Here is a 15761-nt window from a genome sequence, read left to right on the forward strand (position 1 = left end):
AACCTAACAGATACAATAGGGTCCTTGCACTCCGTGCTCGGGCCCTAATAATAAACCTAACAGATACAATAGGGTCCTTGCACTCCGTGCTCGGGCCCTAATAAAGACATAGAAAGACAAACTGGTCTGGAAGGGGAACTAACTTGGAAGATTATCTGAGATGATTCTTCTTCAATCTCCACACACTGTGCGGTAATTCAAATTGTTAGCTGTTGTTTTTAGCAATAAAAACAAACCAAGCCTAATTTACATTGTTTTAGCTGTCAGACATGATGTGTGTCTGGACTAGAGCGGACTTGTCTCCTCTGGGGAATGTTGGGCATGTTGGAATCCTTTTCTTTGGATTATTTCAGTGGAAAATGATGAGCTTTGCTGGCAGAAGTTGGTACTGCAGGGACTGAAATGGAGTAAGTGGCAAAGGAAATGAGAAAATATGTTGTGTATTGAGAGCAACGCCAGAGTCCATCTAAGACCCGCCTCACCCACCTTCACTTTGAGGAAGATGTTTTGAAATGAACGTGCAGGTGCGTGTGTGCATGCATGCTTGTGTGTGGTTGACAGGAATGTGCTGGGTGCTGTAATTGAGAGATAAGATTGCAGAAGAAGGCTTGAGTGCTGACAGACACACACAGAGGTGATGAGACTGAGAAAGACAATCCTCAGTCATACTCCTCTGTTTCCAGTAGCTGCATCTGTCAGGTGTGCCCCCACTCACCCATTTCCAAGTCCTGACAGCTTTCAAACTTGTAAAATTTCCATAATGGAATTCCAGCAATCTTCATCTTCCTTTACATTCAGTGCGAATTGAACTTAAAGACCCACTCCAATCATCTTTTAATCTATCTTAAATTGTTCAAGTGGCCTTTTAATTCTTATTGTGGGGTTTTAATCTTAAACCTTTTGTCATTTTCCTGGACAGTTTCTGCAGAGCGGCAGTAATTCATTGCCCCTCAATTGCGGTCGGCACCATTGATACTTAGCAACCCCCCCCCCCCCTTCCCCTCCCACTTACTGAGAACTCCCTGTTTACACTGTCTCCCGCCAGCTTACAGCCCCTCACACTCCCAACCTAACATTAATAGTGCAACACAAATGTCAAGCAATATTGGAACTATCCAGCAGTACAGTTTTGAGCCAGATTCCAGCTCAGACGAGGAAAACAAAGTTGTAGATGATCTACTGGTCTACAAGTGGATGCATCAGAATGGAGTGGAGCAAGGAGCTTGTGGCCTCCCCAGAGTATGTTCTACTTCACAAAGACGATCTTTTTCAAATGACTTTTTTTTTTCAATTCACAGAGATTTTGAAAAAGAATTTGCAAAGGGACTTATTGAACTCTATTTTTGTTAAAGATTTTGCATAGACAGGTTTTCACTTTATCTTTTTTAACTTCGATACGGAAGAGCCAAATCATTTCAGCAACAGTTTGGGTAGATACAAAAAGGGGAAATTTGAAAGATATCACCTTTATGTGCTAATTCTTTTTATGTATTTCTTAAAAAAAATGTCCATCCATCTCCAGAACCCACTTCTCTTTAATTCGGGGTCACTGGCACCAAACCAGCTACTTCCACTTTCGGCTTCTCCCATCAGGGGTCGCCACAGCGAACGAGTCGCATGGTGAATTTGGCAATGTTTTACGCCGGATGCCCTTCCTGACGCAACCTTCTCAAACCGGGCTTGGAACCGGCAGAGGTAGAGAAGGGAACAGGGAGCAGCCCGGAGTCGAACCCGGGTTTCACGGACGGAAGGCGCCGCAAACCAGCACGAGCTAGCTACAATAAGGCAAAAGCCCTGAAAAATATCTAAGTTACAAAACACCTCTGTAGTTTAAACAGGTTTAGTAGTTTAAACAAGTAGTTTTAACAAATTTGGTCAATTCTTGCTTTTGTTTCTTTTTTTTTCTTTTTTGAAACAAAACATGTTTTTGTTAAATGGCAATTTAACGGCAGTCTAGCTATCAGTGTAAGTCAATTTGGTATGTTAAATAGAGAAAGCAGAATGATGTAAGCCCATGCCCCTCAGCAGTTCTGGATCTCTGTGCGCAGATCTCTGAGCTGCACTAATGATTTTCCAGTGCTCCATATTAGATGTGCGATGGAAGTGGTCACAGGACACATGAGACCGCTTAGGATGGGTTTTCTCCAGAACTGCCTCCACACACCACTGGACTCATGAAGGGCGTGTGTGTGTGGGACTGTTGGAGTTTATATGACCAGGTTCAGGAATATTATGGGTTATGAAACTTAATTCTCCTCATAAACCGTTCAATTTCCACCCTTGCGTGTGCGAGCGCACACTGCTGTATAAAACGAGTGAGCAGAAGTGGAGTAGGGATGAGGGGGAAAAAGCACTTTCTCAAAACAAAATAATCTGGATAAAAACGATCAAATAAAAAGATTTTAGTAAAAGAAAAATTGAGAAGCCACCTAGAGTTCTATAAAAAAAAAAATCTTGGTGGACACTGAAAATAATTTGCACATCAAATTTGCGTAGATTGACTCAACATTGTTAACAGCATAAAAAAAGATAAAAACTACATGCTAAAGGGAATTGGAAAACTAAAAAAGTACCTAAAAATGTATTTTTTTCAAAGCCTGAATATATATATAGATGAAATACAAATTTCCCCTATTTTCTTCTAATTTTTTGTTGTATTTTTTTTTTCTAACTTGCCCTGTCCAACAGCTAAGCAAGCAGATCAGAACGGAAGGCCTCTTGTGTTGGACAGATTTTCCCTTTAAAATAGGGGTTTATGGATCTTCTGACAAACAGAGTTCATTTGTATAAACCCCTTTTGGATTTGAGGCTAAGCTTTAGTTATAATACAGTAATTATATTTGTATGCATTTTTATGCAAGAGAGGGAGAGAGAAAGAGAGGGGGATGTTAGAGATGGGGTATTGGGGTAGATGGGGGCAATCGATAATACAGAATCATATGAGAGTCGAAGCACTCAAGTTTTCCCTTTCTCTACATATTTCAAATGTCTTTTTGATGTCGGAGGTCATATCTAAGGGGCACCGCACTGAGATGCAACAATGCTACAACTGCCAGAGCGCGATGGGGAGGCATCAGCAGAATCTTTGATATTAGCTGCCGTCGCCCAATTTTTTATTTTATTTATTTTTTAAATTATTAGTGTGATCATGAAAGTAGACGTCAGTCAGGTGGGGATGATGTAATTACAAAATTGGGTGGCTGCCGGATTGTTGGCCGGCAGCAGCTCTGATTGGACGATGTGTAAATGTCTTTGGACGGCGGTCGTCCGTATCAAGTGCTGCCAGCTGCCCGCCCCCCGGTAGCCCGGGGTTATATAACAAGCGGGCCACTCTGCACCACTCTGTGCTGCAACCACGGCCTTACCCAACAATTTCTTCTTCGCCCTTCTTGTGCAAGTTGCTCCTCTTTTATGAGTAGTACAGCAAGCACAACGTTCTGTCTTCTTCCTATTCTTCTCAGCATCCACCACTATTAATCAAGATGCAGGTCTCTGAGTCCCTTTGGTGCTATCAATGCCATGTTGAGTTTTGTGCAGCATCAATCCCGTCTTCCCGTTTATATGCAGGACCCACGGTTACTGGGACCGCCAAATTACCGTCCAGTCATCGCCGGGCCCCCGGCCCATGTCATCCGCCCTCGTTGCGTTTCCGCGCTGCTACCGTACGATTGATTTCTAACAATCTAACAATGCAAATGAGTTTAAGTGTTAAAAAAGTAAAAGGGTCATGCTTCATTTATTGTACACTGGCTTTGATTATTGAAAATGTGTCATATTCTAAAAAATATATATAAACTATATTCTATAAACTATATTCTAAAAAAAGTAAAACAGAGAAAAATGTCAAGAGAGCATATGTTGACATAACTCCTTTAGAGTATAAAAGTTTTAACACTGGATGCATGATAGATTTAACAAATAAAAAAAAGCTAAAAATAAACAATCATCCAAACTAACTTGAAAAAGAAATGATAAATCAGTGAAGACAATAACAGAGCAGGAAAAACTCACTGAGGAAAAGAAAAGAAAAGAAAAAGTCAAATCTGAGGGTGGATGAAGGAATGCCAGTGTTAATCCATGAGCTGCGCCTTAGTGTCAGGTGTCTGCTTGTGAATGGGCCAGTGTCACCGTGGTTTCAGTTCGACCGGGCAGCGCCGTAAGGTGGGGAGAAAAAGAGCAGGAGCAAATGCAGCAGCCATGTTCATAAAAACAGAAGCCAAACTGTTGTACAAAAAGAATTGTGAGAAAGAAAAAGTATAAAAGAAAGCTGCTGAAACAACACGTTTGCCTGTGAGGGTGGCTGTCTGTCATCACTGTGCTTCTGTGACCTGAATAAGAGCCAATTTGTAGAGTTTGTTTCCTTCTGTCTTCTTCCTCCCACTCAGTCTCAGACTGCCTGACACTCGTGCCTGAGGACTATTATCGAAACACCCCCCTCAAAATGCAACAAGCTGTGTGGATAATTAAATTGTCAAAGAAGAAAGCATACTTGTGATGACTCTTGTTCATTTAAGATAGCAAAAGAAGTTTTTAAAGAGCCACCTGGACTTAAATTCCTATTTTTTCCCCCCTGTTTTGCCTCTTATCCAACAGGCTTTCTAAATTTACTCGACTTAAGTCAAAAGAGAAAGCCTCTGCAATAGGAGGTGATATGTTTTCAATTTAAAATAAATACGTCAAAGATTTAAAAAACCTCTTTTTCTGCTATCTTAAGGAAAATGTTTTTATACAGTTTTTAACATTTTTTGTTATGTACGCAAACAGACATTTTTAGCTAACTTAAGGAAGAAGAAGCCCTTCCCTGTTTATCTAGTGTGAACACCAAGGGCTATGTGCGCATTCAAGAATGGCCAGTCTAAACGTTTGGTGCGTTCTTGAACGCCCGTCACATGCCCAATGTGAACGTACCTTTAGAGTGAGAAGTCCCAGGTTGAAATCCCAGTTGTGATTTGTGTTGCGTTTGCTTATTCTCCCTGTGCATGTGTAGGTTTTTTCTGGGCACTCTGGTTTCTTCCCAAAGTCCCACAAACATGAATCTTAGTTTACTTGGAGTCTCTAAGTTACCCCTAGGTGTGTGTGTGCGTGTAAGTGTGTGGCCCTGCAACAGACTGGCAACCTGTTCAGGGTGTACCCAATAGTTGCTTGGATAGCCTCCAGCAACCCCATGACCCCAAAAGAGATTCAGCGGGTTTTGAAGATGGATGGATGTTCTTAATGCTGTTTGTTTAGGTAAATGTCTTGTTCACGAAATTCTTCTATGAGAATTTGAACTTGAAGAAAAGTTATTTTTTGTTCCCTAAATATTAAGATATTCTTTCATTAAAAAATATAAAAAAATGATTTTTGTTGACGGTAATTATTCTGCTTAAAAGTAAATTTCCTTCTAAAAAACAGATGAATGAGGAGCGGGCAGCTTCACTGATTCTGCACAGAAGCTGTGTGTGGTACTAATTACACTTGCTCTGTCTACAAAACAGCTTCCTCATTTTTCACCTGTCCTGCACATGCATTCCTCCCTGACACAAACCTCTCTCAACCCCCCCACCGCACTGTCTCGTCTCACCTGGTTGCTCTCCGGTCTGCTGTGTGCACGTGTGCACAAGTGCGTGTAATTTTATTGACATTTTACTGATGGAGCGATGTCCATCTGATCCGCCTGCTGTCTCGGGTGTCCCTCAGGGCCGCTCACAGCACATCCGTCATCCCAAAGCTGCCCTGCAGCCCCAAAACACACACAAAAACACAAAGTGTGCAGATAAAAATCATCCATCCCAACGCAGACCTGCAGACACATCACAACAAGGACCTACAAACACACACCCTCCGCTGTGCAGCCCTGCGTCTGGACGTGCACACACAGAAGATGCTCACTTGTGCATGCACAATGAGCCCGAGGCAGATTCTTAAAACCTTAACCTCCATCATGGGTGGCAGGACTCAAGCACACAACTCAACGGAGGAAGAGCTGAGTGAAGAAACGACACCATGCAGGAAACACATTATGGTCCAATAATTGAACTGAGCAATGACTTGTAAGTGCACTCTCTGTGTGTGTGAGTGTGTGCGCGCATATATGTGTGTGTGAGTGATGAGATAGTAATTCCATCGGAGACCTTTTGTGTGACCCCAAAACACAAACTGACCACTTTTAACTCTCCAGAACAGCCTGGCTCCACCTGAGGCCAGACATAAGCCAGAAAACACTCTCAGCCAAACCACACACAGACACAAGACAGCCAAATGATTTTAGAGCCCGAAGAGCAGCATCAGGGAGGGGGTTTTCACACAGCTGAAAGTCTTTTAAAACGTTAATTTTTACAAAATAAAATTAAAAAACCCAGAGCTAGATTTCTTTTTCATTTTTACCAATGCTATGGTCGCAAATACATCTGCCTCTGCACAATGGGGGGGGCATCGGCAGAATGCTCTAGATTAGCTGCTGCCGCCCAAGATTTTTGAAAAATCATTGGTGTAGTCATGAATGTAGATGGTGGGGGTCAGGCGGTAAGTCATTCAGGCGGGGATGACGTAATTACAAAATCTGGCGCCCACAGGGGTTTGCAGCAGGATCGGCGGCCAGCAGCTCTGATTGGACGACGGCTGTCCAAATCCAGTGCCACTGGCTGCCAGCCACCCGGTTACCCGAGGTGAGGTTAAAAGTTAACGGTTGCAAATAGAAATAAAAATAGAAACAGTGGGGGAAACAATTAATAAACTGTTTACTGTCCGAGCAACACTCTGCTACCGGACGATTTCTAAAAATCGGACTGTGGCAGTGGGATGGCAGCATGGGGGCAGGGGGGTGGCAGTCTGAAAATGGCCAATTATCAGACGAACGTAAATATAACTTATTTACTTGTACATGTTCTTGTGGGCATCTACATCCTGATAGTCATCCCCAGAGGAATACGCAGACTTCACATGAAAAGACCTATGGTGGCTCTAAAGTGTAAATCCCACCAAAACTGAAGCATATTAAAGATCACAACATTGTTAAAATAAATAAAACAATTACAAATAACATTTTAAAAATCAAAGGAAAATTCCAAAAAACCACAACATGATTTCAAAAAACCTGGAATGTAATAACATGAAAACGCTTCGAAAAATAAAAGTATTTTGCAGAAATCAAAACTAAATCATAAAAAACGAAACACATTGAGAAACCAGAAAAAATAGGAACTACGGGACAACTGGATGTTGACGTCTTTTCAAATGCGTCTTCAATGTCGGCATACTCATAAAAGATTTATGATTAGTACAGAGTATATGTGGTATTGCTTCTTTCCAAATAACTTTAAGTTGAAATGATGGATAAACATCAAAGATGTTTATGTGGATGTTCATCCATCGATGGTATCTGCTTCCTGAAGTGAAAAATGAAAATAATGCCACTAGAGAGGAGACTCGGCTCAAGGCTCCGACTGGAAATTCTGTTTGAAATCCTGCAGACTGACAATGAAAATCTTACAAGGACATGAAACTATGAGGTGTGGGAGATAAGACGGAGCTTTTCAAACGCAAGTATAAAAAGAACCTTAAATTCTGTTTTATAATTTCGATGTATTTACCATCAAACACGTCAAACAATTAGCTTGAGCAGCTTCATTTTCACTCCCTCCTGACTGTTGTCTCGACCTTGCTGTGTTGAAGTGATCTATGCATAAACTAATCCAAGCTGAGTTTGCTGACAAAGTTACTGGAAAACATCTTGTGTTCCAGAGGTTTAAGTTCTAGTTATGTCCCAAACAAACGGTCCAGCCATCTAACCTGGTTCTGTGTACTTGTTTATTTACTTCACAAAGCACTGTTTTATCCAACTCAGCCCACAAATGCTTTAAAGTTTTACTATTTTAAAATGTTTTTTACCTCAGAAATTGATCAAAGAGTCTGGGTATATTTGTTTCTGCAAATGTCACGAAGGAAACGGGGAATCTGACAGTTTCCTCTCGAAAACAAGCCACCTTTTAACTCAAAATCAGCCTTGTATTAGAGATGGAGATTCTTTGATTGTGAACTCTGGTGGTGAGTTTGTGCTTGTGGTGCTAAACCTCCATGTCAGGCCGCCTTCCCCATGCTGAGATTTTAATCACTTGTTGTTTATCCAAGCTTTTGTATCTTTGATCCCTGAAACTTAGACTGATCGCTTCGGTAAGCCGTCTGACTCCATGTGTGAGAACTGTTTATTTTAGGAGTGTGATTGGCTTAGTGAGGCTGGCAGGGAACACAATAAGATAAAAGGGGTGTCATTTAATTATAAAATGGGAGAAGTGCTTTTCATACTCTGGTTTCATGGATACTTACTATTTCAGATTTTCTTGAATGACCTAAGTTATATAGGCGTATATAGCAAGCTTACAACTTTTTTTTTTTTAAATCTTAGGCTGAAAATTTGCTCAAGGAGTGTCATCTTAAAGTCCATTTTCCAGATTTTTTTTTTGTATGTTGTCATGGCAACATTATGATGGAGCATTAACAGTATGCAAGAACTCTTCACCTATCACTACATAGTCCACAATGCATTGCGTTTGAAGCATTTTTGCAACAAAAAAAGGTTTGAATTAATTTTTTTTAATAAACCAGAGTTTTCATCACAAGAATACAGTGGATTCTTCAGAAAATGCTTGTATTGACTAGTTTTTCACTTCGTGAAATTGGGGACGTCATATTGCTTTTAAATCCAGGGAACTAGATAGTCCCGCACTATACGGTTTTTTTTTTTTTAGTAGTTGTGGAGTGGGGTGCACTTTTTGACTCAGCCCTAGACTGCTGTCAGTGGTTTAGATAGTTTTTGTCTAGTTGGCAACTTGTGTACTGTTTTTTGTCAACTCACTCTTAACACAGTGGATATTTATTTTACAGCAGATTCAACTTTTATTCAGCGGTTGTTTCAAATGTGAAAAGTAGCACCGTAAGGGATTCTCTCCACCACACAGCAGCTGATGGCTCCGTGAGGCACTGCCAGGTCCCCGACTACATTCCATGTGGTATTCTCTACATCATAGCGCCACACTGCACTCAAGTGTATTTCATCGGAGTTGAAGCCTCCGACCACATACAGTTGGTCTTCTAACAATGCAATGCCAAAGCTGCAACAGCAGCTTTTCATGTGAGCTGCTGTCCTCCACACCATCAATGCAGGATCATAGACGTCAACATTGGACAGGCACATGCCATTGCTGTATCCACCCATCACAAAGATCTGGTCTTTGTAAGCAATTGCTCCCATTGCTCCTCGTGCAACCTCCATGTGTGGGATTAGTGTCCACTGATTGGTTTCGGGGTTGTAGCACTCAGCTGATGACTGAGCTTCATCCAGGATGAATCCACCAAATACGTAAACCTTTCCATTAAGGGTTGTGGCTCCAGCATCGGCTCTTCTGTGTTCCATTGGTGAGATGAAATTCCACTGATTGGTGCTGGGCTCAAACCGTTCTGCAGAGTTCAGTGTTTGGCCTTCAATCCACCCTCCTAAGGCGTACACAAAGCCATTCAAAGCAACCGCGGTGGGTTGGGCCCGCACCTCGTGCATTGACCCAGCCTCCTCCCAAATCTGTGAGGCAATGCTGAACTTTATCACACTGCTTAAGCAGGTATAACCAACGAGTCCTCCAATGCAGTAGATGAACCCATCTGTGTAAACACATTTACTGAACTCCGGCAGACAGATGCTTTTGTCGCACACTACCCTCCAGCAGTTACTTCGTATGTTGTATAGTTGGATTACGTTGGCTAGAAGATTGATGTTAGAGCCTCCAAAAGCAAGCAGCACTTCAGCAGGCTGACGGGGCCCAGGCAGAGGTCTCACTAAGTTGGAGTTGCGAAGGACCCTCATAGTCGTGGTCACCATGGCTACAAAGTGAGCATTCTTCCTTATCATATTCTCTGGCCACACAGTTTCAACCGAGTACTTATCAAGTATTTGTTGCAGCCGGACCTGGAGGAAGAAAGGATGCCAATGAAAGTGTTGCAGGTGTGCAGAGAATGCGATGATCTGCTAGTGTTGGTTACCTTGCTCATCAGTGTCGGAAAGAGACGGCGCCGTTCCTCTGGAGCGTGGTTGATCCAGCGGAGGACGGCCTCAAAAACAACTCTCTCCTCCCTTACATTCAGCTCATTGTTCTCAATGAAACTTTCCAGCTGCTCTTCAGGGAGAGTGTAGAACTCTGGACAAAAATCTGCAACATCCTGAAAGTGGCGCAGGATGAAGAGAGAAGCTTTCTTCCACAGGTCAGCGTACACATAGTGGCCTGCCAGAGTCAGAATGCTGATGCAGTTGTTGATGGAAAGTTTCTGCTGCAGGAAGTCACAGCAGGCCTGGGCAATGCTCTTGATTTTAAAGAGCTCAGCTGTCTCCAACAGCGACTGCACGGTGCTCTCCGTCACCTGGACAGACTGGCTGTAGAAAAATTCCACAACGAGACCCATTACATTTGAAGACACATGTGGGAAGTAGAAGACGTTCACTTCTGGTTTGTTGTTGAAGATATCACTGTTGAAATAGGAGAAGAGCATCGTAACAAAGCAGCACAGAAAAGCACTAGGAAAGGATCATCAACCAGGACATCATTCAGGAATAAGCAGTCATTCATAACTCAACAAAAGCCTTCTTTTAATTATCTTAAAATCTCACTCCAATCATTGTTTTATCTAATGCAAAAGCATTCCCGGGGGGTCTTTTAATTAGGATTATGCTGTTTTCAGCAACACCTTCTCACCCCAACTCATCATATATGGCTGCATAGATAAGGTTACCCTCTGTCACATATTGACTTTGTGCAAGCCCAACTCATCGTTTTTTGACATGGTGTCTGCTCCGATTAAATAACTTCGTTAAAAATATATGAATGCTTAATAATAATAATAATATCTATAAAAAGAAAAAAAACTGCAACAGACTGGCGACCTGTCCGGGATGTTCACTGCCTTCGCCTACGAGTGGCCAGGATAGGCTCCAGTAGCCCCGTAACTCCAAAAGGGATCAAACGGGTTTAGAAGATAAATGAATGAGTGAATGAAAAATAAAATTAAATTACTTCCTCACTTCCTCATGAAAGCAGTGCTCAATCTGTTGTTTTCACTTAAAATAGCCTACATTTTTTATTTTTGGTGGTATATAAAACAGAAATGAAAGTAAAATTATTTTTATGGTTATAAAAGGTAAATCAATCGAAGGGTTTTGGGATCACTCATTTTCAGCAGTTCGAAAAAAGAAAAAGTTGGGCCCTTCCAAAGAGTCAATATGTGACGCGGAAGGGGGGTCGTTAGCCGTGGGATGAGAATTTGTTGATTTTTCGCCAAAGTAAAAAAAAAATCTCTGTCGTTTAGACATAGAGGGGAATTTCTGATGAACTACCGCAGCTCTCCAGAAATTCCCCTCTGAGTTATGGGCAGGACTGATGCATAAACCCGTGCAAATTTCCCATCATTCCTTTGTTTGTAGTCTGTCCTGTTATCTTACGGACCCTCACAACCCCCGACCTAACATTAATGGTTCAACAAAAATGGCAAGCAGAGCTGTCCAGCCATACAGTTTTGAGCCAGATACCACTTCACACGAGGAAAACAAAGACGTACATCGATCTAGTCATCGACGTATAGATGCATCGAAATGGAACACGGAGCTTGTGGCCCGCCGACTGTTGTTTCTGCGTAACGACTACAAGCATTTTCAAATGTCATCTCCTCATCTGCTCCTGATTCACAACGATTTCAATAAAGAAAAACTCAGAAATGGAATTTTAAGCTTTTTTTCATATATCTCCTCCATCATTAGAAAAATGCCACAAGAACATTTTAAAAAAAGCTAAAAACACAATTTTTATTAAAAATAGGTCTTTATTGAATGCGTGACTTCATTTCCAGATATGTAAAAATATGTTCTTGAATGTTTTTTGTTTTTTTTCATAGTGGTATTATATCAAGTAAAGTCCTGGTTTTAATGGTACGTTGCAGTGACATACAGCATGAGGAGATAATTCAATAGAACAGAATTGAAAAAAGTTAAGGCGTTTTAGTAAAAAAAAACGTTTGCAAAATGTAACTTCAATCAACTATGCCATCTACACAAAACTAATAAAGTCGATCTTTTCAAATAGGTTGTATCTCAGACTTACCAAAAGAATGGACTGCTGTTGCAGAGGAGGATTTTGTGAGATTTAAAATCTCTGTCTCTGACCTTGATCACAACATCGCTCAGCTCTTCCAAAAATAGGGCCTCTTTTAATACCTTCTTACACATGGAGCTCATCTTTCAAAAATGTCGAAAAAAAATTTGATCTGCTGCAAAATAAATATGAAATATGTAGGAAAACGTGCCAGTGGCTCAAGGTGCTTTCTGCTGTTTAACACCCGTTTAAGTAAGAATGCTTTATTTCAAAAAGAAATTCTGTTGATTCTCCATGGCAACCATGTATTTAATTAAAATAAAGATATCTGTGCAGTATAACACTTACATAACAATATTTAAAACATGCATGAAAGAAATAAAAATGGAAAATCATTTCTCAATCTTTCTTTTTTTTGTTAAGAAAAACACATTTTAAATATATTAGTAGAACAGCAATTATAGTTTAAAAAATGTTTATGATTTAGGTCCTCTTGACTTGTGCCCCCACTGCATCCACCAACCCACCTTGTAAACAAGCTAGAACCTCTAAATACAGGGGTTGGATTAGGAGCAATAGTGAAATCTTTTCCAAGAAAAGTTGCCGTAATGTTATGATAATAATAATACAGGGAATGGCAGAAGTGAAAAATGTTCCGCTCAGTATGTACAGCATTCATGTTACCAAGCTGATGGTTTTTGGTGCATAAACTGGTAAATATCACAGCAACATCACTGTTACTGCTGTTGGATTATAACTCTTCTGTAATAAATCATGTCAGTGTCCAAATCTGTTAGACTACCTTTGGACCTAATCAGTGTTGTACTGACTGCCGTCCAATTTCCGCTCATTTATATCAAGATTTGATGACTTCCAGGTGTTAACTTTGATTCTGTAAACCATGTCAGCGTTGGTTGTCAGAAGCTGTTTGTTTTTTACCTTGAAAGCAACCACAATGAAAGTTAAAGCTGCTTTTTTTGGTGCTAGATCTGAGCAGGGCATCTTTGGGCCAGCTGTTGTGGTGTTTACACAGAGAGTGGGCTCTACTCACGCAGTGCACCACAGGTGGAGCAACGGCGCAGGCCCATGTATTTTGGTGGGCCTGCTTGTCTTCCATGTTCTCTCTGACAGAGTAGGAAATGCCAGCTTTAGAACGGTGCACTTGTGTTTGATGGGGAGTTTAATGCCGAGAGAGAGGTTCTGCTGGCTCGGAGGGACGTCACGCATTTTTCATGTAGGCTGCATTTGGACAAGCAGGTTCACTGCAAATGGAAACAAAAAGTCCAGAGGCAGCTGAGATCAGGTCTGATCCTCTGCTTATCATCAGAAAGCATGCTGAGCCACCCAGAGATTCCTCTCACACCACATCTGCTCCGCATCTGACCTGCAGCCGTGCCACAGAGACCTGAGCTGCAGCCCGAGGCTGAACTTCAATGTACAACAAAGAAATGCAACAAATGTCAACAGAAGTCAAATTAAGCTTAATATTGCATTTCTGAGTATTGTTTTTCTCTTATGCTATCTTCCGCCGTTTTTCGGCACTTAAGTCCTTCTACAATTTTCAACCTATTTTAACCATTCAACTATTAAAATATTCAGCTCTTTCAGCTTATTCCTGCTATGACTTTTGGTTTTTCAAATCCTTGAACTTTTGAAGATATTCCAGGATTTTTGCTCCATTAAAATACATAGGGAATTTTTCGTGCAGAAGTTCACAGTTAAACTTCTTCTACAATGTTTCACCTATTTTAACCATTCAACTATTAAAATGTTCAGCTCTTATTCCAGCTATGACATTTTGTCCTTCAAATCCTTGAACATTTCCAGACATTCCCGGATTTTCCAATATTTTTGCTCCATTGGCCACACCTTTGCTTCTTTAAACAATTGTAACTTTAAGATTCTTTTGGCTAGAGACACCGTTCAAACATTGAAATGTTCACAAGGCTTTGGACTTCAATATGAGGCTCAAAATTATTATGGGATGGCAACACCACTTACAGTTTGGCGGCTATTTTGTACCAAAATGTGAGGCAATTTTAAACTTCTTCAAACTTTCACCTATTTTAACCCTTCTACTATTACAATGTTCAAACCTTTCAGCTTATTCCTTTCAGCTACGACTTTTAGTCTTTCAAATCTTTGAACTTTTCAAGATATTCCAAGATTTTCCAGGATTTTTGCTTCATTTAAATACATGGAGAATTCTTGAAAACCTTTGTTTCTTTCAAGCATTATAACTTCAACATGCTTTCAGCTAAAGACACTGTTCAGACATTGAAATGCTCACAAGGCTTTGGACTTCAACATACGTTTTGAAATTATTATGGGATGGCAAGACAACCTACAGTTTGGCGGCCATTTTGTTGCTTAAATGTGAGGCGATTTTAAACTTCAGTTTTTACCTATTTTAACCATTTTATTATTACAATGTTCAGATCTTTCAACTTAATCCTTTCAGCTATTACTTTTGGTCCTTCAAATCCTTGAACCTTTCAAGATATTCCAGGATTTACCAGGATTTTCCAAGATTTTTGCTTCACTGAAATCTTTGTTTCTTTCAACCATTACAACTTCAACATACTTATAGCTAGAGACACCGTTCAAACATTAACTTGATCACAAGGCTTTGCACTATAAAATACGTTTAGAAATCATTATGGGATGTCGACACAACCTACTGTTTGGTGGCCACTTTTTGACAAAATCTGAAGCAAATATTGCAATAAACTTCATCCATGGCTGGAACTGAACATATTGAAATTCACTGGATCTGGACATATAAGGAATGTGGGCGTGGTTAGCAAACAAACTTCGTTGCTAAGGACTTCCAAAGGTTTACTTTTTCCGATTCGTCTGAAACTGACGTCGATTTGTTCGTCATTCCCAGGCGACCCAAACATAAAATTGTTGCTATGGAGATAAAATTAATAGAAATGCTGCCATTTGGAAAAAAGTGGATTTTCTATCAACTTAGAACATGTAGCTTTTAGCAATATGATACTCTCAAACTATGTGTTTTTTTCAGTCAGTTGATGATGCTGATTCCAATGCTAGCACTTTTAGCCATTTTAGCAACATCTTCAAATTTTCAACAGTTCAGCCATTTTTTCAACAATTTCAGCTTTAATGCTTAACTCCTTCTACAAATTTGGACCTATTTTAGCTATTCTACTATTACAATGTTAAACTTTTTCAGCTTTCCTGCTAGGACCTTTGATCCTTTAACTTTTCAAGGTTTTTCCAGTACAGTTCAGCCATTTCTTCAGCAAATTTAGCTTTCATTCAGCAGTACAGCATTCAACCCTGCATTTTCTTCTGGAAATGCAGCTCCTTCTAGTTATTTATTCAAATTGTCGTGAATCAGAACAAAGAAATGTTGCCACACTGAATCAGCTTTTACTGATTTGCACAGGTGGCTTGGCAGAGATTTTTATGCCGGATGCCCTTCCTGATACAACCGGGATAGGGATCAGCACGGGAAGATCCAGACTTGTGCCCCCAGTGGCTACATAGTAAGGCAGTAGTGTAAAGGATTTTGCCTTAAGAACTGCACTGAATGAAGCTCATCGCGCCCAATTAGGACACTAAAATTGCCGTTGGGAAGAGCTTGGAGTGATAAACAACTTACTATGGCAAATGTTATGTTGAGGT

General features: G+C 40.6%; 1 protein-coding gene across 2 annotated transcripts; it reads right to left on the reverse strand.

Annotated features, from left to right (window-relative positions):
- Positions 1–8850: 8850 nt before the first annotated feature.
- LOC144992326 (kelch-like protein 10) lies at positions 8851–12385 on the reverse strand. 2 transcript variants are annotated; one of them, XM_078948068.1, is made up of 3 exons: positions 12117–12385; positions 10012–10399; positions 8851–9937 (listed from the first exon to the last, which is right to left on the reverse strand). In XM_078948068.1, exons 1-3 carry the CDS (start codon positions 12248–12250, stop codon positions 8891–8893), a joined length of 1569 nt encoding a protein of 522 aa, XP_078804194.1. In that variant the 5' UTR covers positions 12251–12385; the 3' UTR covers positions 8851–8890. The 2 variants fall into 2 exon arrangements, with proteins under 2 accessions (XP_078804194.1, XP_078804193.1); XM_078948067.1 differs by having other exon boundaries at positions 10012–10492.
- Positions 12386–15761: the final 3376 nt, after the last annotated feature.

Source organism: Oryzias latipes, chromosome 5 (genome assembly GCF_053564925.1).
Source record: "Oryzias latipes strain Hd-rR chromosome 5, Olatipes_Hd-rR_3.1".
NCBI lineage: Eukaryota > Metazoa > Chordata > Actinopteri > Beloniformes > Adrianichthyidae > Oryzias > Oryzias latipes.

Coding starts and splice junctions, on each gene's coding strand:
- LOC144992326 (XM_078948067.1), bottom strand. CDS start 12,250: ATGAGCTCCATGTGTAAGAAGGTATTAAAAGAGGCCCTATTTTTGGAA. Junction 10,493..12,116: donor AACAGCAGTCCATTCTTTTG/GTAAGTCTGAGA, acceptor CTATTTCAACAG/TGATATCTTCAACAACAAAC. Junction 9,938..10,011: donor TTCCGACACTGATGAGCAAG/GTAACCAACACT, acceptor TTCTTCCTCCAG/GTCCGGCTGCAACAAATACT.